The sequence below is a fragment of the Nylanderia fulva genome, unplaced genomic scaffold (assembly GCF_048542155.1).
Source record: "Nylanderia fulva isolate GAGA-0341 unplaced genomic scaffold, ASM4854215v1 Scaffold20, whole genome shotgun sequence".
NCBI classification, from domain to species: Eukaryota; Metazoa; Arthropoda; class Insecta; order Hymenoptera; family Formicidae; genus Nylanderia; species Nylanderia fulva.
Genome location: NW_028190264.1, coordinates 2,736,825 through 2,762,958, shown reverse-complemented (window position 1 = coordinate 2,762,958; position 26,134 = coordinate 2,736,825). Strand labels below are relative to the sequence as shown.

At 31.3% G+C, this 26,134-nt stretch overlaps 1 protein-coding gene across 3 annotated transcripts in view; it reads right to left on the bottom strand.

The window, feature by feature from the left end:
• Window positions 1–26,134, bottom strand: part of Neto (Neuropilin and tolloid-like) — a 113,744-nt gene that overhangs the window by 36,189 nt on the left and 51,421 nt on the right. For all 3 annotated transcript variants that reach the window (XM_029319908.2, XM_029319909.2, XM_085482367.1), the window contains 2 exons: window positions 11,241–11,689; window positions 10,151–10,385 (listed from right to left, as the gene is read on the bottom strand). In XM_029319908.2, coding sequence (XP_029175741.2) covers window positions 10,151–10,385; window positions 11,241–11,689 — 684 coding nt within the window. The remainder of the gene's footprint in view (window positions 1–10,150; window positions 10,386–11,240; window positions 11,690–26,134) is intronic.

Here is a 26,134-nt window from a genome sequence, read left to right as displayed (position 1 = left end):
TGAATCTTGGAAACCGAGAGACAGCAAAGAATTGCCTCAATCAAGCGAGGTTTATTTATGTCAATTGTTACATCAGAAGTTGTCTCTCGAGCCACGATGTAAGCGGAATACAGCGGAAATTATAAATTAAAGACGAACACGTACATGCTACTTCCCTTACAGTTTTCAGAGACGATAATGTCAGACAATAATATAATAGAGCGAATTAAATAAATTTTGTTACGTGCTTTTTGGTTCGTATCTATTTAATATTATTTCTTATTCTACAATATTTAGTCCTCTTTCTTTTTCTCTCAAAAAATTCTTATAAAATATATTTTATTATTGTATATAAATAATTAGTACTATGTCTACACGACGGATGCCAGAGTCTCGATTGACAAAAGCAGAACTTTAGCACTCGCGGAAAAGTAGCGCAATCTCAATTTACACTGTTCATCAAACTCGTTAAAAACAATAAAACAGTTTTAATATCTTTGGCGAGACTCACACAGAGTCCATTATCGCCGATTGAAATTCGCGACTAGCGCGCAGAGCCAGAACGGACAGGCAATGAGAGAGGAGTAAGATGTCAAGGGATTAATTGAAAAGGGGAGCCACGCGGCGAGCACGATTGCTGGTTCTCCATCTCGTTACGATGTGATAACGAGGACGACCGAGCGCACTTGTTTAACGAACTTCGATCTCTCTTTCTCGAGAGAGAGAGAGAAGAGCACTGGATTCTTCGTTGGCGCACATTACGGACCAAGAGTCTTATGACCATGAAAGGTTGCGCTCCGATCCTCCGTTCTATCCCAGGACCACACCCTCATCTAATCTTCAACCGACCGTGATCTCATTAACGTGCCCGGTTATCTCGACATGCTTAAAAGAGTTCTTCGCGCGCGCGAATTTTTAATGATATGCTCTCCCGAGCTATCGTTTCGGATAAATATGCGACACTTCCCAATTGGAATTTTTCGTTCAAATTTTGAAGGGATTTATTTACGATGCATTTGCATCGGAATTAATTCTGTAAAAAAAAAAAAAAACACTTATCTCTTTAGCACAACATAATAAATTTGGTTTTTTCGAGCGCTTGAAATTTCTCTATTAATCGCCTCTAACATCAAACGTTGCCATAAAAGAATATTCGTTTACGAAAATTTTATGACAATATATATATATTGCTAAATTTATAATATCTTTTCAAAATCGTACTAAAAGCTATACTGAAATTTTTTAATGATATGCAGATTACAATTATTGCATATTTTGATTTATATGAAAAAGAAAGAAATATGATAAAGAAAGAGAAGAACAAACGAGAGATATTTTTTTAAACATTGATTTTATGCTTGCCAGATTTACTTTGGTAAGATGTTTATGATTTTCATTTGTTATGCCAAAGCAAAAAAGAGAAGGCGATGATTGATTACATATTTGATAGAAGCTGAAGACAAGCACTTTTGAGTATCGGACAATGTACTGACTTGCGCTTGCCCTAAATTACATAATAGAATCTCGTATACAAGTTCGTAATTAGGAAATGGGCTTCCTAGAGCAAGTAGACACTTTGCTGTTGTACACGGTAGAACTAATGGAAGATCAATATTTACTCGTGCGATGTCATAAGATATTATATGAAAAGAACATCTCGGAAAGTACGATATAGGAAAACGTAAGATTACCGAAACACGTGATATTCCGTAGAGAACGAATGTCGAGCAATATCTGGTACGAATTTTGACATGTTTACATAGAATCGACACTCATCTCTTCTGGATTTCTGGACATCGAATATATGACTCACCAAATCGAAATATCAAATATACTATAAAAGGGTTTCTCTTAAAATAAATATAAATTGATATTACGTCAGAAAAATAATTTAATATTACGATTTTTATCAAAAAATGAAAAAAATATATGATTATATAAATATATATATATATAACATGACATATGTATATAATTTCCAATATAAAAATATAATAAAAAATCGATAATAAATAATATATTTTTAGAGTTGGCAATTTGAAAAAGAAAATTGTGTAAAGATATTTTATTCCAATAAATCTTTATGTCATACGACGTATAGATTTTAAAATAGATTAAAAGTTCTTTCTTTCTTACTTCTTACATATGAAAAATTCTTGCAAATGACTTGCGTAACCGATTGGATCAATGAATTTGATCAATTTCCTCAGAGTATTTGTACACTGTAATTTGTGTACTAAATCTCTTCCTTTCTCTCTTTATCTCTCTTTGAATTTAAAGTTGCTGGTTCAATGAAAACTTTCAACTTTTATAGTAATCCCATTTCTACAAACTTGAAACAATGTGTTATCTACAATTTCTAGTCACACGCTTAATTCTTACATAACAACAGACAATTAAATTACGAGAATAAGAACTAACAACTTCTCAATAATAATTACGTTTTTTTTATAATCCCTATCATCTCATGTAACTAGTTAATACAAAATGTGACACTTCCATTAAAGAGTTACGTCCAACTATTGAAAATTGATACTTATTTTATTAAATAAGTAAGTAATCCTGCTATTTATAAAATAAGTAATAAAATTATAATCTAAATATAAAGATAAATATGAGAAAAAATGTGTACAATAATAAAAGAAAAATCTAATACAAATAATATAAGACTTATATTTTTTAAAATAAAATATCGTAATTTCAAAATGCATTCTTTAAAACAAAAATTATGTTTATTTCCTTTCTATTGTAAAATATATATTTCGGGGTTGATTTTTTATTTAAATAACTTCTGATTTGTATTGATTTTTATTTGCACTTATATTTTTTTATCGTCAAGTATTTTAATCTTGAAGTAAACTGTTCTAAGTTCTATAAGAGAAATTGTAATTATATATGCAATATTGACGCTCTCGCTTTCTCTCTTTCTCACTCTCTCTTTCTCGGACATGAATAATCCTTTACATTGCAAATTCTCAATGTGGCCGATGCAACCGGCATTAATCATCAGAGAGTGTCAGTGAAGGGAGATTCAATGGCAAATGATTTAACTGCAAATGCCTGGAGGCTGCCCACTCCAGCTAGTTAGAGGGTGGGTTTATCGAGAGCTGGAGGAATACTACAACCCACTTGAGCTTCGAGAAGATAATCGGAAACGCTAGGAATTCCGGTAAGACGTTAACGGACAGTTCATAAGTTTCTTGATAGCTTCCACGATATTTGTTCTCGAGAAATATTAACAAAATTCGAATATTATTTCTCGGTCACGAAATCATTCATTTGAAGTACTTATGTCAAATATATGTATATAATAATTATTCGAGAATAATTTAATTTAAATATGTAAAATTTATAAAATTAATGAAAATTTTAAAAATCTGAATCTAATCAATTATATTGATTCAGGCTAGATTTATTAATATATTTCGTGTAAAATTTTATCAAATTAAATAAATATTGAAAATTAGTTTATAAAACAGTTGACTTATCATAATTTATAAAACCCATTTTAAATTTTTGACGAAGGTTTGATAAAGGTATTTTCTTTATGGAACTCAAACAACCATTGATTGAAAAGCCAGTCATCCGTACGTAGCGTAGAATATTTTACGATATTTACCAACTCTATATATCGCATGTGTACCGTTTTCTGTGGAATTAATGGTAGAAAATATTTTTTCGAATAAAATTAAAGGCAAAAAGCACTTGCTCTATATATATAGATGTATGTATGCATATATGTATGTATGTGTGTTTAAGTACGTTTGATCGGCTAGCCAGATAGATTATTTTATCGATATATATTCAAAAAGAGCGCACACTGCTATATGTAAAATTTTTAATATTATTATATAAAAGCTATCGCGTACGGGAATACTACAACTCCATTCACGGTTTAATTTCCTGTGATAACTTTATATTTTTTAACGCATGCCCAGTATACGTCGTTTTAGTGTTGTTAGTAAAATAAATATCTATACATCACCGCGTTATACTCAATGTTTTTTTTAGATTCGTTCAAATCTTTCTACTTGAAACATCTAGTGTATAAGTATATAAGTAAGCTTCAGAATCGTTCTGAAAATTGAAAAATATTTTCATTTTTCTGCTCTTCGTTGTTGATTTTAATCCAGTTTTTCAATTAGAATCTATAATTTGCATCGATCTTCATGAACAATGATATTGCTATTTTAAGAAGTATATAAATATACGCGAAGTCCGAGCAATCTCGATATTGCGTTGAAATTTAAACATAAAATTGATCACGACGTCGTGTGATCTCGATATAAATGGCGCGTGTCGAAAATACTGAAAGCAATTCGAGCATTTGCATGTATAGCAATTAATAAAACTGACAGAGATGAAAATGTGTCTTTCATAGGAAAAAAAAAATATATATGAGATGTGACGTACAAGCTGTGTCGAAGCGACATACGCGTAAATTGATCTGTTTCCTACTCTCAGCTTTTCGTTTACCGTAGAAATATCGTCGCGGGCATATGTGTCATTCGATCTTGCCGTCGCTCTCGTTCACAATACAGACGTTGGATTTACATATCTGTTCGATATTATCGAGCGTAATCAACACAGGAGCAATTGACGCTCGATAGGATCTAGTAGTAGTTAGTCTCAATATGTCAAACAGAACGTCTGACCATCACTCCGATTGATCACTGCAAATTCCGGAATAATGATAAGTTTGCGTAATGGAAGTTACAATCCTCTGTTTCAGATAAGCTTTCGAAGTTATCTCTCTTGACGTACTGTAAAACGCAGCAAAAATCTCTCGCGACGAATTATTTCGCGAAGTTAGCATCAAAAGCGCGAAAATCTCGACTATCCTTTTGCTCACTCTATAGTCGGACTGAAATTCGAAATGCTCAAGAGTTCGTGCCATGGTAAGAGGATCGTGTGACGTTGTTACACGAGCGAGTATCGCGGACGAGCATCATTTACGAGATAGGCATTGCGATAACAAATTCTTTGTGGTCGGAATCATTTTACAGCATCGAGAAAGAGAATAAAGAGAAAGAGAGCAAACTGTCACAACAACCGCGCAGCTGATGCTTCTGCGCGTGATGAAGAATGCAACGAGGGAGACTGCAAATTTAAAAAGCGAAAGTCGAGAGTCGGAATGACGCGAAAATTGATGTATATACCGAATATGAAAAATACACAGTCAGTTTATTAGGAATGCATATTTTTCTGGAAAAATTAAAACAAAACTGTATTATTCATCAATTAATCTCAAATTAATTTAATTTTAATTTCAGTTTCTCCGTAGCAGGGGCGCTCGTTGGAAATTAATTAGTGACAAAACAAAAATGAGAAGTTGTTGAAAAAATACGTAGAGTAATTTAAATAAAACTATTGTCTTTTTAGCGATTTTATATTTTATTTTATGTGACTTACATCCGAATGTTCCCACATTTATCGCGGTCATTCGGATTGTCAGATGTCTGATCAAATCAGGATTCTAGCAGATCCCACAATCATTACTGAAGATATCTCGTTTCGATTTTAGGGTCAAGAAGTCAGTCAATACTAGTAATGGTTGGGATCCATCGTTCTTGAGATCTAGCTGGGATGCTAACAAAATAATAGTAATGCACGTACGTTGTACGTGCTTCTCCTAACAATGCCATTTAGCAAATGACGCGAATGATATAGTAATTGCGAACAGTCCAATTTCACAAGTCGCATGAAATTCAGCTTTATAATATATAAATGATAAAGACGCAGTATAAAAAAATTGCAATAACCATAGTCTAGAAGATTTTTTTCATATTCCAAATTATTATGTACCTATTTGCACATTGACAAATCAGTCGAACCTATCTTTTTTAAAATTCTATTGTAAATAGAAATATTATTTTAACATGTGTTTAAATGAATTCAAGTAAAAAAAATATTCAAAGTAAATTATGCATTATTGTTGAGGAGTTCTGCAAATTATTCAACTTATAATGATTCATGAAACGGGGAAATGCTTGTGGTATATAGCGGCAGCGAAGATCCTTCTCAAGATTCCGCAGAAGTTCCTTACTGATAGCCCGCCAAGTGACAACTGCGAATTGCCAGACAATGCACGGGCCTCGCATATTTCGGAAATTCCAGAGACAAGACAAGACTCGAGCTGCAGCGCTGATATTTTGGCGGCTCAACATTTGTCAGATTGTTAAATTGAAATTTTTGGTTTGAGAAAATCATTTTATTATATTATATTATTTATTAATTATTATACTGTATTATTGTTACTTCTATATATATTTATATTATTATTTTTTTATGTATACTCTATATTAAACTATATTACTGAAAAAAAAACAATACGTTTTGTTGCAAAAAAATAAATTAGAATTGTTAAGTAATTAATTAAATAACTAAAGGACTTAATTATCAACAATCTGACGAATTTGTATTACACATCACGTAATTCAACTCACGAAATGTTATTTATTATTACATATTATTGATTTATAAATAAATTCACGTTTTATTTACTCATTTGCAAGTAAAACAACCATTCATCATTTTTAATTCTTAAATTACTGCATTAATAATTATTTGAAAATATCAGTATTTAATTTTGCATAATACTGCAAAATGTAGATGTCCATGCAAATTTCACAAACAATGTGAAACGAATTGTGTACAGTTCACGGCTATGGCTAAAAAGATCTTACAGATTAAACTAACTAGTTTAACTTTTACATTAATAGACATGTGACATATGATATTATATTTTTTGTTGCAATATATTCGAGTTGGTGTTTAACTGTCGATAAATTAGAATCGTCGACACTAAATGTCAGAAAATACAGTGGCAATGATTGTTACTAGTTTGAAACTTTCTTACTCTCCAGGGTCGAAGTTGAGATAATTACATGACATAATTTACATAGAATATCTAATGCGCTATAATCTCTCCTCTCCAAGCCCAATCACAATTGTTATGCAATGACAAACGAGTCTCTTCGAGCCAATTATAATTTCTTACTTGTTAGTAAATTTAGAGCAGAACAGTAAAAAGCCGATTTGAATCATATCAATATGCACATCTGTGAATTGTGGAATGTATCACAGAAAGTATGGCAACATATAAAAGAAATTATATTAAATTAAATTATATCATTTATGTTGTAATTAGATATAATCTCAAAAAAGCCCAATGCTGCTTTAACATTAATGATAAAGGATTTTAGATTAATATTAAATTTTAATTAATTTTACGTAATTTTAATTAAAAGTTAAATCACATCAAAATGGAATTATTATGCATAAAGAAAATAGTAAATGTATCAGCTTTGAACCGTCATCGATATTTTTAAAATATAATTGTATATTATATATATATATATATATATATATATATATATATATATATATATATATTTCTTCTTCATTCGTTCCGTTCTTTTCAGTTTTAAGACTCTGACGGAGTTTATAACGTGTGCGTACTAGTTCGGCATTTGCAAGATTTGGTTGGGAATCCGTAATCACCGCGGTAGCTATTTGTGTATACGCGAAGATACTTGGTAAACCCTGCCGACCCTGACTCAAATTCAAACAAGAGCCAGCTGCTGCCCATTGCCCAATCCGGCACATTTCGAGAGCCCGGATTAAAAGAGAGATCGATAAATCTCTATGTATTAAAGCATAATTTATTTGTAAATTTTATGGACAATTAACTATTATACATGCATCGACCGTTTCAACATCAATCTAACAATAAATTTATACTGTGTATATAATTTTTTTTAAATTTTCGTATATGAATAGATTGACATTCTATAAATAAATAGCTATAATTGGCAAAAGAAATAAAATGATCTCCAAATCCTCTGAATTTTGTACGCGTGCGTAACTCGGAATGGGGAGACATTTTTCGTCGAACGGCTGCAAGCAGCTTCTCCGGTCGTTCGTAGATACATCGATTGGTTATCGAGATATTGCTCTCGTGCAGCCACAGACAAGGAGAGCGGTTGAATTCGCGAAGATTTATGATTTCACCGAACGTTTGCCAATTTTTTTCCTTTTCTCGACTTTCTATCTAGGATCGTCTCGCGTCGCTACATTCGAGAGTATACGAGCATAAAATGAGAAATCGTTTGTTGCAGCATTATTTTTCTTGACTGAAAGGTAACGACGCATAATGAAAGAATATACGTTAAGCAGATTACTTTTAATTTACCGTGACATTTTTTATCTTATTTATTGATTATTTATATTCATTGATTGAACGTTGATGGATGAATTATCAATTTCTGATAATATTATCATTTTATATCGTTTTGTTATTAATAGTTGAAAGAAACATGATAATGTAATATTTATTAATAATTATTAGTAATTGTTAATAATTATTTCTTAAAGTTCAGTAACGTAATAGCTTATTAATTAAATTTTGTTGAGCTACATCAATGAAAAAGATTCTAATCAAAGAGAATCATTAAAATAAAGAAAGCTTTCCTGCGTTCTTTTATTTTAAGAGAATTTCGTTTTCCTCGATTTCTTTTGCGGGCCAGTCTGGGAAAATTTACTATCCTCCCACGATATCCTTAGCCAACGAACCGAACCAGGGTGTATCAATCACTTCAATCTCTCCCCCTCTTTCCTTCTTAGCCTTGCAGAAAGTTCAGTTATGTTCAAGTTGCATTAAACTTATACATATGAAACGAGATAGAGCATACTAAACTTTAAAGTTTCATAATATAGAACAAATGTAGATGAGAGTAATTTCAGCAAAGTGTCATTATCATTCGGTTTGTCATTACCCTTCAACACATCAGCATTTTTGCAAAAGACGCTATCCATCATAATCTATCATCACCCATCATTAACTAAATAGATTACTTCAAATAACATTTTTTTTATCTTGTAATATTTATGCTTTTATTATTATTCAATTTCAAATAAGAAACTCATTGTAACATATTGTATGGAAATATCATGTTTGAAATCGTTTTATGAATCATTTTATGAACCTTTTTAAAACAGTTAAAACAGTGTAAAAAGTTGTACCGTATCTTTCAATTTGATTTATGATAATTACATAATAATAGATTCTTGAATGAAGTCTTGATAACATTATTTCTGTCTTTTACAGTATTTTCAGATAAAATCGTACATTGTGTGTTATCTTTAAAAATATTACTTGTAATAATCAATTACATTACAAAGTTTTTTATCAAGTTCTTCATCAAATAAAATTTCATTTCATTCCTACCATTTATTTTAAGTTTACGCGAGAGTATCATAAATTTGTATCCATCATTATAAGGCACAAATTGTATTATACAAATATATATTACAATAGAATAGGAATTCTATTGCATTCCATCGTAATATGTATTCATACTCTGAAGTCTATCGATGATAACCCCTGATCGTCCTATTATATATTCCACGCACGAAAAATAAGTCACGTTCTAACGCTCTTTACCTTACTAGAATTTCGCTCGAAATGAAACAATGTTTGTTCAAAACATTTGTCCCGAGATACGGGAGAATCGGGGGATCAAAGGTTTCCCTCATCTGGGAAGAGTTCGCCTTTCCAACACGCTCGCCTTTTTTCTTCGCATTATCGGCGAACGGTGCGCGGCTGTAAAGTGAAATCTGGCTAGCGTGTTCTTACCGCGGGCAATCTTGTAGAAGTTCCCTTCGAAGCTCGCTCGAAAATCGATTTCTCGAGAAAGATACGATATGTACGTGTGGGGAATCGATTATTGATCTATCGAGCCATCGTCGCGAAAGTGATTGCACTCACGATATTCCGGTCAGCGATGCGAGTACGCGGCGGTTTAACGCAAACCGCACGATTGCCAGCGAAATTATTTATCTTCGCCGATTAATTCAAATATTATAATGATTCCGCAACCAAACACAAAATTATATTGCAGCTAATGCTTCACTCTCCTTTTTCATAAATATTTAATTACGCAGTTAATTGCAGTATTTATGATTATGCAAATATTACTTATTGTAATTATGGAGGAAATTATTCTCGTGAAACGTTCAAAAAATTATTTATCGCGTATTTATCCCATTTGTGATTTTACATTTTATTAAATTTTATTTCTCTGGAGGATGTGAGAAATCCTGTTAATTTGTATTTTTCAGTTCAAACTCAATTATATATGTATATTTGTGTCATAATGGAATCACTCACCTTCCAAAACTCGATAACAGTCGGTGTGATTTGGATACTGCTTCGGATAATTCGGGCTATAAAATTCCCTCTTCGTCGAATCTCCGACTTCAAACTTGTCGCAAGCGGGATTGCCCGGGATGTGTCTCGTCTGACGTCGTGACACCATGATGGAGGTCGTCATCGGTGTCATATTTTTCAAGTTCTCGCGCAAAAGCGTCTCGTATAATGGTCGTGTCTCGGACGTCGCCACTATCTGCACAGATTGTAAAGTCACATTTAAATTTATAATCGTCTTACGCGTGAAACAGTATCTATATAAGGCTCTTTCATAATTCATGCAACGTCGTTTCAACAAATCGAAGATTAGCGGTGCAATGAAAAATCTTTGCTCCTTTTATGAATAATTTTTTAAAAGCTTTTCACGGTTTTTATCGCCGCTTAACGCATCGCGTTAATTTGAACTGCGCAAGATTGAAAATTTATACGATCAATAGACTATAAGCTCTATAATACCGAGATATCAAACCGTTAATTAAACGGAAGCCCAATTCCGCTTTGGGCAATTGGTATTTCGACAATGCTAAATTATAGTTATCGCTCGTATTACGATATTGGAAGCGGCGTTGAATAATTACGACTATTATGTCGTTGTTACGATGAGAGATATCGCGTGAAGGAATCCTTGTTATATAATCTAATACCGACATCCATATTATATAATCTAACACTATTGATAACTTTCTGTGTAATGTATAACCCATGATTCTACTATAAAGCTCAAATAGATATATTTGATTTTTGCAGAGATTTGTAAAACTATTGAAAATTTGCACGGATATATATTTCTATCTTACTTAATTATCAGCGAAACAATTCGAATAATTGAAGCGATTATTGGCGCATTATAATTATCAGCGACAAAAATTGGAATAATAATTGATGCGATTATTACCGCGGTGCATTATAATTTCAATTTAAATTCAATTGTACGTTAAATAAGGAAGAGAAGAAATGATTATTCGGAATATATGGTATATCTGCAGTCTTAATCGCAACCAAATTTTCGAATAATCTACCAGCTATAGATATAAGATTTGGTACGAATTACGTCGTAGGAGTTTCCAGGAACCGACGAAATCTTGGCGAGATGATAGCCGACCGTCGAAGATGACTCGATGGAAATCGGATTGGACGGATCCGTCTGGATCCTCATTTTGTCGCTCATGGGCGAGATGGACGGGTTATAGCGTGTCCTCCTCGCAACCTCGGTGTCATTGCTCCCCAGTGACTGCTGTACCCTTCTCCCATCTTCGTCTTCCTCGGACCTCTCGATCACCATTCCTAGGAAACTCGGATCCGAACGAGTTCCGGGGCTCGATCTGTCTACGCTCCAAGATGTAGTTTCCGGAAGCTTGCCGTTCGAGAGTCTGGTTTCCCTCGCGGCATGTTCCAAACTCGAGGATGGCCAGGATCGCGGCAACGATGATCGACTCGTTTTTCGGGTGCTATACGTGCTCCACCGCGGGTCCTCAGCCTCTCCCGTGGACGCTCCAGTAACTGAAACAGTAATAATAAATCGATCACAGAAGGGAAATATTTTTTTAAGTTCAATATAGTTGGTCTTTTTAGATTGTTCAAAGATGCTTTTTAAACATATATTACTGTTCAAGTTTCGACATAAAATCATTTACTAAAAATTGTCCGTAAAATTTATATGCTTTAAACAATTAAGTGCGATATTGACATTTATATGAAAATTTCTTATATAATCTTTTTGTAATATAACTTTTTAAGCGAACGCTGTGGCACAATTCGCACCGATTTTAATCACAGCATTCAAATATACTCGAAAAAGAAAGAGAATGAAGAAGTGTTCCACGAGATAATAGTAACTCACACTTTAACTCGCGATCGAATAAAGTAACGATATATGAGTGGAACGTGCGAAAAGGGGTGCGACTATAAATGGGTGTTCGAATTCCATTTGTGAAAACGTACGCGATGCAAATTCATATGCGTGCGTTTTTAACTTTTCGCCATTTATCGTTTCAGCTTTCAACAGCCGATAACTAACGAAATTTAATACTTAATATCGTTCAGACGAAAATATAGATAACTTCATTTACAAAATAATTCGCTTTAATTAACAAGCGCGCATGTATCGATTTTTATCTTCCTTCTTCGGGGTCTTTGTGTGTTTTTTTTTTTTTTATTGAATCTGTTATCATTAACTGCTACGCAGATTATCGTGATAACATTTAATATGAATAATATTCCTTTTAAATAATTTCATAAATTATGAAATTAGGGTTTCTAATTATACAATAATATAAATATATTAGTTATCTTGTTTTTTTTTTCAATAAAATAATTCTTGTAATCGAGTTTGTATCCCTTTATGTAATGAATATTATTATTTAAGAATCTAAAAATTTTTTATTTTCTAATTTCTCTAATTTAAATAATAGATACATTTCATACAAACGTAAGATGGAATTTAGAGAGACATCGTTAATGTAAATATAACGTAAGAGCACTTAAAATAGTTGACGTAATAATGGAATAATATACTTTATATACAGAGAGAGCTACTATTTCGTATATTTTATACTCCTTTCGTTCCTTGCATCTCGGATGCAAGAAAGCAATAGCTTGATAGTATACGTATATACACTACTGTATCTTGTGCGACATTCAAACAGGAAAGCATCTCAATAAGAGTGTTCTTTTAAGGTGTTCTTTTATAACATTGATATATGTATATAACATTCTCCCTTGGGATTTCTTCTAAAGCGTGATAACCTCATGTACTGTACTATTCATTGTGTCTCGGCAACTAAGTCTTCCTATTTTACTGAAAGAAGCTTTCGTTGTGTTTGGCATTTATGAGAGTTTTGCTCGCAAATTTTTAAGTCAATGCCTTACAAGATGTCTTTTCCCTTCATTCAATTTCAGGATGCGACAAGCTAAGTTTTTGCCCGAAGTGCTTTTATCCTACACTTTGGTCTAAGGTACTTTTGAAAGATCTCCAGAACCGTATATCTCGATACCAAGTAGCAAGTAATGAGAGAAAATAGTGTATTTTAAATAAAATACAACCAATGTGCTCTTGCAAAAATTAGGGGAAAATTTTCAGTCTATTTATTTTCAATCTGTTATTACTATTACTAATACATTAATAACAGCATTTACAGCATATTATACACAGTTAGCATATCGATTAAAGGAGATCAATTTTATTTTACAAATATGAAAACATTAAAGACTCACAAGTAATTTAGAAGAGAGAAATAAAGGCAAAATAAATTATTTTTCATTAATTTTCATTAACTTCAACTGTTTCAACAAATTTATTTTTCTTGAATGCATCTGATATTTTTCAAAAAAGAGTTCTCGTGCCAATTACTTTTTGCGATTGTCTGCGGCTCATAAACATCAGGTTTTACACGTATTCTGATGTTATCAGACTCGAAATTTCTAGACTCAGCTGGAGACTAGATAGAGGGTGCACCATTCTTATCGAGAATAACCGCGCACTGATAAGATCAAAATTCATTCGCTCCATTTACCGTCCTTTTTGCGAAGAAGGGTATGTATATAACCAGCTTCTACATTTGCTCGAAGTAAAGTTCAGTTCAGTAAAAAGTAGTAAAATATTAAATTAGGTACCTTTTCGTGTCTGTTTGTTCACAAGAATAAAAATAGATAAATATTAGAACAAAATCAAGAATTAAAATTTGCATTTATTTAAAAAAAAAAATCTCTTTTAAATAACTTAATAGGTTTTTTTAAACAAATCATAAATTAATATTGATCACATTTACTCATTGAAAGATGATTTTAATTGATTCAGAATCAAATTGATTGCGCTTAATATGCATGAAATATTAATCACTCTATCCGTTATTAAGACCAATATACTGTTCATTACTGTTCAATCTATCCAATTTTAAGAAAAATTAAAAAAACATTATTCCATCAATATTTTGTGCAATATGTTATATCAACGCAGTGTATTGTTCCTCGATCTCTGGTGAAATGAACAAAAAGATGTAACATCCTCGTCTCGTTTCCTATTCACGGACGAACATTTTCATCGCGCATTGTGAAATTTCGGCAAACCAGTCACTGGGGTTATACCGCTGAATTTTAAGAGCTTCCTGCAACATCGTGTTTCAGAGGCGTCGGGTTTCTACGAGCAACAACGACGGCGGAAATCTACATCCACCTGGAGCAAGTAAATCAGATCCTCGCCTGCTAAGCGTTTCGTTTTCTCCCTCATGCTCGGCTGTCCGTGCTCCGGCAAACAATTTTGTAGCTTCTTGTTTTCCTCACCTCGCTTTCTCGCGTTGCTTTCTCTTCGTCTCGCGTACTACGATGAAATTGCAACATACCTGCGATAATCTCTTTTTCACTCGAGACATTCATCGTGCAGTTCACGCTATCACTTTTTCTTCAAGGAACCATCTTTCTCAATTCATCCTGAAGATGACTGCACTGTTCGCATCCCGCGCAAAAACGAGCGATTTTGTAGTATTTGCAGTAATGACTAATAGGGTAATATTATTAACACGTATTAATTGTAAATTTAAATAATCAGAATCTGTAATAAAAATGTATTGATTGTTTCTTATTTATTAATATAATCAATCCTATGCTGTTTCTATATATTTCTATAAATGTTTCTTGTTATTTTGTCTTTTAAATAATTCCTTATATATTATATTAAATGTATAATATTATTATTGAAAAAAATTATTTTTGTTCTGTTATTCTTCAAAAAGTGCTCTATCTCTCTTATTCATATTTTACAATATATACATATTAATTTCACGATTTTGCTGAGCCTAAGAGAGAAATTGTAAATTTTCTAAAATAAAAGTAGTTTCAACGAGCAGTACTGAAAGTTAAGAAGCAAGTTTTCTGTGATGGCTGTTTATTTTTTAATGTGCAATGTGTCTCAAGCGGTTTCTTCGGAATAGCCCACTTGTGTAAGCCTGAATTAACATCATTTCGCGTGAAGTACAAATTTATTTGTAAAATTTAAAAAATGTATAGCCTAGCAGGAATTCGACGTATTTTATTAAATATAGCAGAGGGATAACATAAAAAAGGAACATATAATCGTTAAATATTAACAGCTACATAAAAATTGTGCGATTCAAAATTAATCAAGCGAACAAATAAAAATAACAGCTATTTTCAATTTGTTTTAAAAATGTTGTGAATTTATTGCTCTATTCTATTACAATTAAACAATAATGCAATTTGATATTGTTTTAAATAACAAGAAAAAAATGTGCAAAATAGCATATTTTTATCCGTTGAAATTCAAATATAAAAATAGTAAAGTTAAATATGTGTGCGCGATTCTGCATCGCAGTCACGCATATGAGACCGCGATTGTTTGCAGCTTTAATTCCTATGGGCATTGCATCGGCAGCGCAGAATTTATTTCTCACGTTACGGCAGAAAGTAAGATACGTGATATACGTGAAATAAATACATCAGATGACGAACCGGAAGAATTTTCACGTACTTTTCAAATATTCTCTCTGCACAATATTATAAGCATATACATAATATAACTTTCCTATATATGCAATCTCGCTAATCGATATTATCCATGTCAAATGTTTTTTCAAGATATAATTTGTGCAAAATACACGCATACGTGCACAAAAATATTGACTTTGTCTTTTACAAATTTTTTTTATCCGTTCTAAAATTTAATGAAATAAAAATCATCAGATTATATGCGTTGTTTTTACTGTGGATTAAAAAATACATTTGACAAAGCATAATCTCACTTCACTTAAAGAGCTGAATATGATATTTGATTATATTCTGTTTTGATTATATTGTCAGGATCTTTTACATTGTAATACATTGTTTTTACTCTAAAAAGTTAACTTTAATTAAAATTTCAAATAATTTTTTAACTTTTTATAATGCGAAAAATAAATTATGTATATATATATATATATATATATATATATATATATATATGTATATACCTATAATATTCATTAAATATTTTCATAAAGAGAAAAATTAATAATAGATTTTATTATAATTTGAAACTGTATGATTCTCATGCAAATTAGAATTGCAACATTTTTAAATAAAATTCTAAGGGGATGTTATAAAATTGATTTAATTTAATGCACACTAAACAGATTTCTAGCGAATTGCGAATTTAAGCACGTTTATGACATTTCGAGAAATGTGACGTACATTCCGATGAAATATGATAAATATAAAGAATATGTCGCGGTTTTCTCATCTTGAGTAGCTAAGTATGTCGCGTTCGTGTGTATTTCTAAAGGAAGCACGAAGCTTCCGAAATATTGTTGCACATATAATATACGACGTGCCCTTATATAAATATATAATATTCGTCATTCGTCTGAACGTCTCTCTTGAAGGACGTACATATATATATATATATATATATATATATATATATATATATATATATATATATGTATTTACAGTGGAGGTCGCGTGCGTTGGCAAATACCATTACTCTCGTGTAGCACCTATAGCTTTATATACTCAGAAAAACCTACAAAGAATTCTATTTTCCTCGTTTCCAGTCACGGACCCCTTTGGATATTGTTTTCGCGAAAATGAGAGATGCGATGGAACGCGTAACGCCTATATTTTCTCTTCGAATCGCGATAACAACAAATACATGTTTATGATCAAAAGGGAGAATCTTGTAAATCAATATTCATTTTAAAAAAAGTAATAGAATATACAAAAACAACAGTAGAGTATACATAACACTTTTGCGGAATTGATATACGCAGCGTGAATTGGAAATTGTATCAATGAAAGATGGAAAAATTCGAAGGAAAAGGAAGAAAAGAAATTAGCAAAAATTCTCTCAGAATAAAGATAAATTTTTTCAAATAAAGAATTTAATTTTCTTTTTTTTTTTTTAAGCAGAGAGTACACTATGCGTATTTTTATTTTTCAATAATCTTGTACGTAGACTTTATGTCATATTATATATATATATATATATATATATATATATATATATATATATATATATATATAACTTTATCTCGCGTAAGGTGTTTGTAATTTCGCTATATCATCGATTGTACGAGATAATATCTAACTAGTTTCGCGTCTATTAAATTGACTTTCTATTAAAAGGAACGTCTTTCGTTCCGAAGGGGATCGTCGACATAAAATTGTGCTCACACGGTCGATAGCTCATCGAGCTCATCGACCCGTATTTCTGCTTCACGTTTACCGTAAAATGAGATCACTCAATGCGGGTCCTTTGTCCTATAATAAAGTTAGAGTTTGTTATCGATGATGCGAAAAACGTATTGTACGAGGTTCTGATTGATCTCATGATTTCTGTTTTCTTTTTGGTGTTTCCGTTTTATTTCTTTTGTAAGAACTCTCTATCCCTCTTCTCTATAAAACATTGAATCATTCAATAAATCTTTTCTTCAGCTTGATTATTTGTTCTAATTTTGTTCTAACTCTTAATTTTTTTGTGAAAAATAGAAAAATTTATGTCCAATGAACAACTTAATGAGTCGTTTTAGTGAATCGAGCAGATATTTTTCGATCTCTGTATAAGAAAATTCACCAAGGAGTGGAATTACTATAACGATACGTTTTGGCGATGATGCTCTTCCCTCTAGATTTATCACATGACTCCGGAAGTTGGTTACAATGCTTGGAAAAAGACGGCATGCCATACTATATATTTTTACTTTTTGTCGAGAAGCAAAAAGTATTCCGCCGAGTGGCTCATCAAAGAGATCCATTAGCAAGAAAAAAAAGAAGAGAAAAAGGATAACGACACAGCGCATAACAAGTGTCAACATTATTTCATGAAGTACTAATATCTAATATTTAAGTAACTAAGATTAATATCCTAAAAAATACCACAAAAGATAAATATAGGAAATCGAGAAATTATTTTCGTCGACACGTAAAGAGTTAAATGAGCTCTTGATTTGCATTTATAATTGATAATGCACGTCACATGTGCAGTTATCTCGACTCAGCTACTCTATGTTATACGTTCTCGTAAATCCTTCGACGAACAGCAAATTTTTTTGTTTTTGGTTGTCACTTTCCGTGCTTTACGTCTTCCGTCCGTTGGCATAAATGCCGCACGTACGAGTCAGATTTATTGTCACTCTCTCCTTTCTTGAAGTTCTAACGACTCTTTCCGATACAAAACACATTTCACCAATGGCGATTCGTATGTGCGCAATCGCTTTTAAGATCTATCTTGGCAAAACAGCAATGGCGGTGGTCATTTTATACTTCAATTTCATTGCTCATGTCGGCAAAGTACGTGTATTTCTAACACATTTTACGAGCATTTATGGTGTCACAGAAAAGCGATTTAAAATTTGAATATATGTATATATTGTGTATTGCTGTGTATGCACACCATATATATTTTGCAATATTACAAAATATTTTTAAATTTAAGATTTCAATACTTTTTTCAAAGTTTTTTTTTAATTTTTATAAAATATTAAAATCTATATATATACTATGAAATCTTTAAAAAAATTCTTGGTTTTACGTAATTAAATAAAGTGTAATAAATAAATATGACAGCATATTGTAATTAATAAATCTAAAATTATTAAAATCAATTAAAGTTTTATAAATCGATTGTACTCGGTCAATTTCAACGACTAGCCGATTCTCACAAAGTTACAAAAGTAATGTTAACCAGAATTTATATGGTGCTATATGTAATAAAAATAATGACGGTTCTTCGGAACAGCGATATTTCTTTGGACGATATTTCCTCCCGCGATATTTTCCTTGGGCATCGAATGCGATTCTTCATCCAATCCCAATTCCCCAAGCTTCGCTTCTTTTATCAACGTAGTGCGCCATTGGTGCATTGGTCGGTCGATCAGTCTGTCTGACCGGTTCACGAACTGGTCTATCACTAAATCACTTACTAAATAAATCTTTTCTGAATTCTCGCGGTACGCGACACGATGAAAGTGCAGTAGCAACGTGCGAACGGTGCGGATTTACGACCAGGTGACGACAATCCTGCTACCTCGTCTTCAACAAGAGGTTCATTCATGCGATGCATACGTTTTACAATTTTACAAAAAATGCAAAATACCTATATGAAATATATCACTCTTTTAACATAAACTGTAAGGAAAAAACTGTGTTGTGTGTGTGTATTTTATAGACTTTAACAAGGATTTCAATTGCACATTATATTGTTTAGAATTCTAGTATTTTGTGGAAATTATATAACTTATTTATAAAGTATAGCGCGAATTTAATTGTGTATTCGATATGCACAGAATGTCATACTATATGATCTTTTATAAATCATGCCGATTAATAATTGATATAATTAATTGAGTTTAGTTTCCTTTACAATATGTTTTACAGCCATGATCAAGTGCATTATCATTAAATACTAATACATTATAATTTAAACTATTTAAATCAAATTTTTATGACATTAAACGCAAGATATTTGAATAAAAGTTTTTTTGTCAATATTTCTCGTTTAATGTATATTTTTTAACTTTGATGAATGAACAGATTGTATATTAAAGTTGTCGCATATTTTCGCCTTGTCGCATTAATGATTGAACGTCTATTACCCAGTAAACTCAGCTTTCAATGAGCTGTCAATAATGTTCGACGTGTTTACGTTGCTTATAAAGGTTGAAATTTTGCGAAAACATGCTACAATGCATTTTTGAAAAGAACTTTGGCTATTTAAAAATAATTAGTCTATGAGATTATATTGCAATTAAACGTAATCAAAAATAAATAATTATTGTAATTATAAGAAAATCTTTTTGTGCGCAGAAACACATTTCATTCAATAGAAACAAACAAGCGGGAAATATTGGTCTCAGCAATAATCATTTTTACATCATTTTTTATATGTATTAATTCCGTTCAATATTCTCTATATAGATTTTCGAACAATACACAAATCTTCAACACAAAGTTGTATTTATATATTTCATGTATATATATATATATATATATGTGTCTGTGTGTGTGTGTGTGTGTATAGTTCTGTATTGAAGTATATGAGACTAAATAATAAAATAAGACAACGTATGTATTGTAAATGTCAATTTTTGTTTAAAAAGAATTATATTTATCACTAAAGTATTATATTTTAATTAATAAGGAAAAAAATTATAGAGACAACCGCGCCATCACGTTATTATTTTTAGCTGTATGACAGAATAATCCGCGTGGAATATTTTTTTTTTATATAATCGCGCGATTGCAAGATAAACGCCGAGTGTGCTTAATACCGGCGAAATAACGCATAGGACGAATTTGCGCGGATATTCGAAAATCGAAATAAGTACATCTCCCGCGTTTCCATTTCGAGTTTCACGTGGTCGCATCTCGTATTTTTCTTCTCCAAAATACACGACGCGCGCGGGAATCCGTAAACACGCCGGAAATCGACATCCAGAGTAGAGCAAGTGGAAGGATATTTCCGTTAAGGCCGCGGGCTCGCTGCCAGTATTCGCCATACAAAAGAATTGCAGCCTTCGATATATTTTTTTTTTTTTTTTCAGTCTGTTTCGTTCAAGCATCTGAGTTTCAGTGCCTTTCTCGGTATTATCGATCTCTTTCGTATAAAGCGGCACTGCTGCTGCTGCTGCTCATATACAAATATCATTTACAAAACGTTATTAATATCGCCCGACGCAATATATGTATATATTAGCTTTCCAGCATTTATAAAACTCATATTTACTTCACTGTATATTTTTTCAGATATAAAATAAATCAAACATGAAAACCATTTTACGTGGGAAAATTTCGATTTTATGTGTTTCAACATAAGAGGATATTGAAAATAAATTTAAAGTTATATTTTTTTAACAAATGCAATAGATATTTCTTGTGCACTTTTGATACGCGAGAGTGTACAGTAAAATATTAAGTAAAATGCAACTCTCCGAATTTATATATATATATATATGATTGTTTTATGTGATAAACTATATTATATAAGAAATTAAAATTAGTAAATTATATTACAATATAAAACCATATTATAATCCTTTTTATTTGTAAAAAATTTCATTTCTTTTATCAACTTTTTATTAATGCAAAAATATTTTCAAAATTGATCAGATTTTATTATGTTAACAAAAAGATATCTCAGGCTGCTATTTGTATTTTAGTCTTGTATTTCGAATTTTCCGTATTGCATTTTTAAAAACGTGAGCAATTACGAATATCACAAATTTTAAAAATAGAATTTTAAATATAATATTAAAAATAATTTTATTTTTATCGTCTTTTTTTAACTCCCCTAGATTCAACGCAACAAGAGAGCTTCTAAATTTAAATAGCAGAATGTCTTTTTTCTATTACTTGCGAGAGCAACTTCTCTTCCTCTTCTTTCTCGCATTTTTTAAATTTTCAAACATATTAAGCTCACCCACCCTTCGTACGAAGCCAGTGACAGATACAAGTCGATAATTTTAGTCCGGACTCGATCTTACTTACGAGAAATATAAATTATTATTTGTTGTTTTCTTTTCGACGTGTAAGCGCCGAGACATTTCAAGAATCTGCTAGGAAAGAATTATAGCCGCTTTTGCACGACGAACCTGCCGACGATCATTCGGTCGAAGACAAAAATATCCGGTGAAAAACGAGCACAAGTGCGAATATTCTTACGGATTCAGTCTCGTCTTTTTAAAATACAAGGCACGTCGTTTTAATTTGTTTCTTAGTCCGAACAATTTTCGGATACTTTAAAAGATAAGTACAAGAGATTTCCTGCCAAATATTATATTAAATTATTACAAAAATTTATATATAGTACATCTTTGTTCAAAAATAAAAAATTCAAACTGAAATTAAATTTCAAATGTTTGTATCTTATTTGAAAGATGTACAAAAAATATCTCATGTAAAAATTAAAAACTATAATAATATATAATTATAATTGATAAGTATGGTAAATAAATAATATTGAACATGAAATTATCTCAACTTTCTTCTGTAAATTAATAATGCATTATTAAATAGAGAGAGATATTGATAACTCAAACGTTCTTTTCTTTCGGTATTATATATTCTTTCGTAAAAGATACAATAACTTTAAGTACAGTATAAACTGTTTGCAGCAACCAATGCATCAGTTTTAATGGATGGATTACGCATCGGTAACTTATATTGCCGCGAACTTTTATCGCGAAATGGGGACAGACCGTATATATACAAAGGGGGAAAAAGAAACTTTTCAAGTGACCGAAAGTTCTCGCATGCGAGGAAGTGTAAACGCGACAAAATCCTCGCCCCATTGGAACATATAACACGAATATGTGAGTTTACCACTTTTCTCGGTTCTATGCGAAATGCTTTAAACTTGCAGCGAGCCCCTTCAGTGAAGAAAGCACGATTCACGCTGCTCTCTACGTTATATTGCAGGTATATCATCTCGATTGAGTTTTCGCAGTTAACACTGCATTTCCTTTCCTAGTAAATATATACAGGGTGTCCGGTGACTTGCGTTTAACACGTTAATGAGAGATTTCTGAGACGATTTTTCTTCAGCAAAAATGTCCTGGCACCAATAATTTTTAAGTTATAAATGATTGAAAATAAAAGCTTTTTTGTAAATTAAGCTTTGTAAAAATAAATTATTAACAAAGCTACATTTTTTAGTTAATTTCAGGTTAAGTTTACTGTAATAAAATTTTAATTTAAGGCTTAGTTACACAGATACATGATTGCAAAAATTGGGAATATTAAAAAAAAGATAACTTTTCTTATCATTTTCGCTGAGGAAAACGTGAGTCACTGGACACCCGGTATATACATATTCTCCCTTCTGATATGTGTTTAGGTACTCTCTTTCATATTTTCTAAATTCTTCCTAAACCACACCTTCTCCATGAAGCAAATTACAAATGAAGACATCACATTTCTGCAGTATTTAAAAGTTTAGCTTTTTCTCATAATTTTTCGGTGCATTTAAACTACAAAAATAGCTTCTTTTTTTATAACGTTTTTAGAGGCTGCATTAAACAGTGTGGAAGAAAATATAATTATGGAAAAGAGAATTTAATTTATACATATTTGAATAGACATGCAAAAATGAAATTTCACGAGAAAATACTCGATGATACATATTTTTCTCATGTAAAAAAATCAATATAATAAATAAATATTTATATTATCAAATGCTAAATAATTCAGCTCAAAAGTCCTTAATTTTTCACTTAACTACAATATTAATTTATATGTTAAACAGCTACTAACAAGAAACAAGCAGAATATGAATTGTATCACAAATTATAAAAATTCGTAAAACTATGAATATTTTTCAAATCATAATCTATTATGAATATTAACAATATACACTTTATATGTAATTAAAGAAAATTTTAATTAACTTTATATATCCAATCACGCTTTAATCTTTTATTCTAGTTACATGCATGTGATATAATAATGTAGAACGCGCTCTTTTATTATGTTCTTATTACACTTTGCGTGTTGATTGAAATAATGCTTTTAATGTGTGAAACGTCACGCATGGAATAATTAAATGATAACCTTTCAGTTAATTAATTCATTACAATAATTACCAAATTAACGTATGATACAAAGCGCTCTTTCTATTTTATGTCAAAATACTGTTTCCGAAGATAATTCGTGTGCAAATTATATTCATTCATTGTACAAAAGATAATTAAGTTGATGTATGTAGTAGCTTTTAAACTAATTATTTCATATTTATTTATGACATATGAAATATTATGCAATTTATTTGTTGATTATATGTCATTCTCTTAGATTAAATAATAATACACTAATATATATTCAATGAAATCTCAATTATATATTTCATCTTATAATTGATCATGATACATTTATTTTACTTTTTTCAAGTAAAAAGTAAATTAAAATAATTTCGCTAGTGTTTTTTTTTAAATATGGTTTCTCTAATTCGTAATTTATTCCATGACGTTGCCATTTTCTTTGAACATGGCCTTATGTAAAGTTTATTCGCGCAGAAGGATTACCTGAAACTTAGAATAAGTGCATCCATGATCATCTCAAATGTCGTAAATGCGGAAACTCGAGTGTAATCGAGAAATTCCAGGAATTGCACCGGCGGAGAACTTATCGGCGACAAAAAAACGGAGAGAGAGACCAATGTGCACTAATCAGATATGTCCCACGTCGGAATTACATCCTACTATCGCCCGGGGGAAATTTCTTTTCTACAGAATGGAGCATGTAAACCGCGCCCGCGCGATTCCCGCGAGGAGCACTTGAAACTTAAAGTATTCCCAACGCACACAGAGAAAGTTTACTGCATCGCGGCTACCGCGACAGATGCATATCTATGCGACAGTGAGTTTCTTGGCGCGTACTACTTGGGCAAAACTGCGAACGTTTCGCAGTTAACAATGCGGTTACCCTGTGATCCTACCTTGCCTTTTTGTTGCTATAAAGCAACGTTACTTTACCGGCCCAAGTATGGGTGGTATGCGTGGTTTTACTAATTCATCGTCGTTACGGTGGTCGCTTCTTATGCGACGACATTAATCAACGGTCTTGCGCTTAATGAAGCGAACTACGCTCTGCTTTTAAGATAATTAATACATCGCGTGATTGTTTCTTATGTATCACGCACCCGACTATTTTCACAACAGATGATGCAAACCTTGAAGCATTCCCTGACGGGAAATAATTCAAGCGATATGCGACATTTCAATTGAAATAATAGTTTCTTGTGTCATTTTAGATGTGATATATTTTTATGTTTTTCCTGTGTATCATGTTTTATTAATATTTCATATGATATGCAAGAATTTAATAATAAATAATGATAAAACGCGATCTCTGTCTCATATATCATTCTTTTTTTATTATTTTTATAATTAAAATACTTTTTAATTATACAAATTTTTATAATTATTTTTGCAACAATAATTATCTGTATAAAATATTATCTTAATTTAAATATTATTCCGAATGCATATTACAAAACTTTTAATATCAATTTTCGTGGGGCAACAACACGCACATTAATATTAATATAATAGAAATGTTTAAAATTGAGTATTCAAATTCTCCCTCTTAAAAACGATGCATTAAAACAAGAGCTTTGTACAGAGAGAAGTGGAGACTCTTTACAATAGAAATTAACAAATTTTGAGCGAAAAAAGGTTCAGATGCATTAGCAAAGTAAGTTCACAAATTAGCAGTGCGAAAATGCTTTTAACACATTGTTCGATTTTTCTTTTTCTATTCTCGTCGGTTCCCTACAAATATGTGCATTGTGCCTGTGGATTTAATCACTTCGTAATATAAATGGTTCTTTTAACGGAACGAGTTTAATCCCGGGCTCTCACAATCACGGATTTACGGAAGTGCGTACATAATGAGAAGGAATGTCCGTATTTGATTGGACAATTAAAACTAGTGATTCTCTGTGAAAAGGAGATTATCGCGTATGAATGATATACGTGTTTGCATTCAAAATTATGTAAATTCAAAGTTGTGAGTTAAAAACTATATATATGTTGGTATAAATCTGTTAAATAAATATTGATAAAAGTGAAATCTGTCTCTGTTCTCTTTATTATAATATACTTTAAAACAAAAATCTAAGATAAAGATAACAAGCAACAATTAGCTTTAAAATTAAAACAATTAGAATAGTACTATGGTGTAAAATATCTATATTATAATAAATATACGTACGTAATAATTAATAAAATGTGCGTATAACCGCGCTTACTGCTTTTACTTACTTAATGGCAATTTTTACTATACAATATTCTATTTAATAAATCCAGTCTGGCAAAAACTTCTCAATACAAAATTTAATAATAGTGTCGTTTATTTCATACTTCATCAATTATGTATTGAAACATGATTTTTGCACTTGCACTGAAACAAATCCGTTTTTATATATGAACAAGTGATTACTAATAAGTGTTTAGGATGTATATC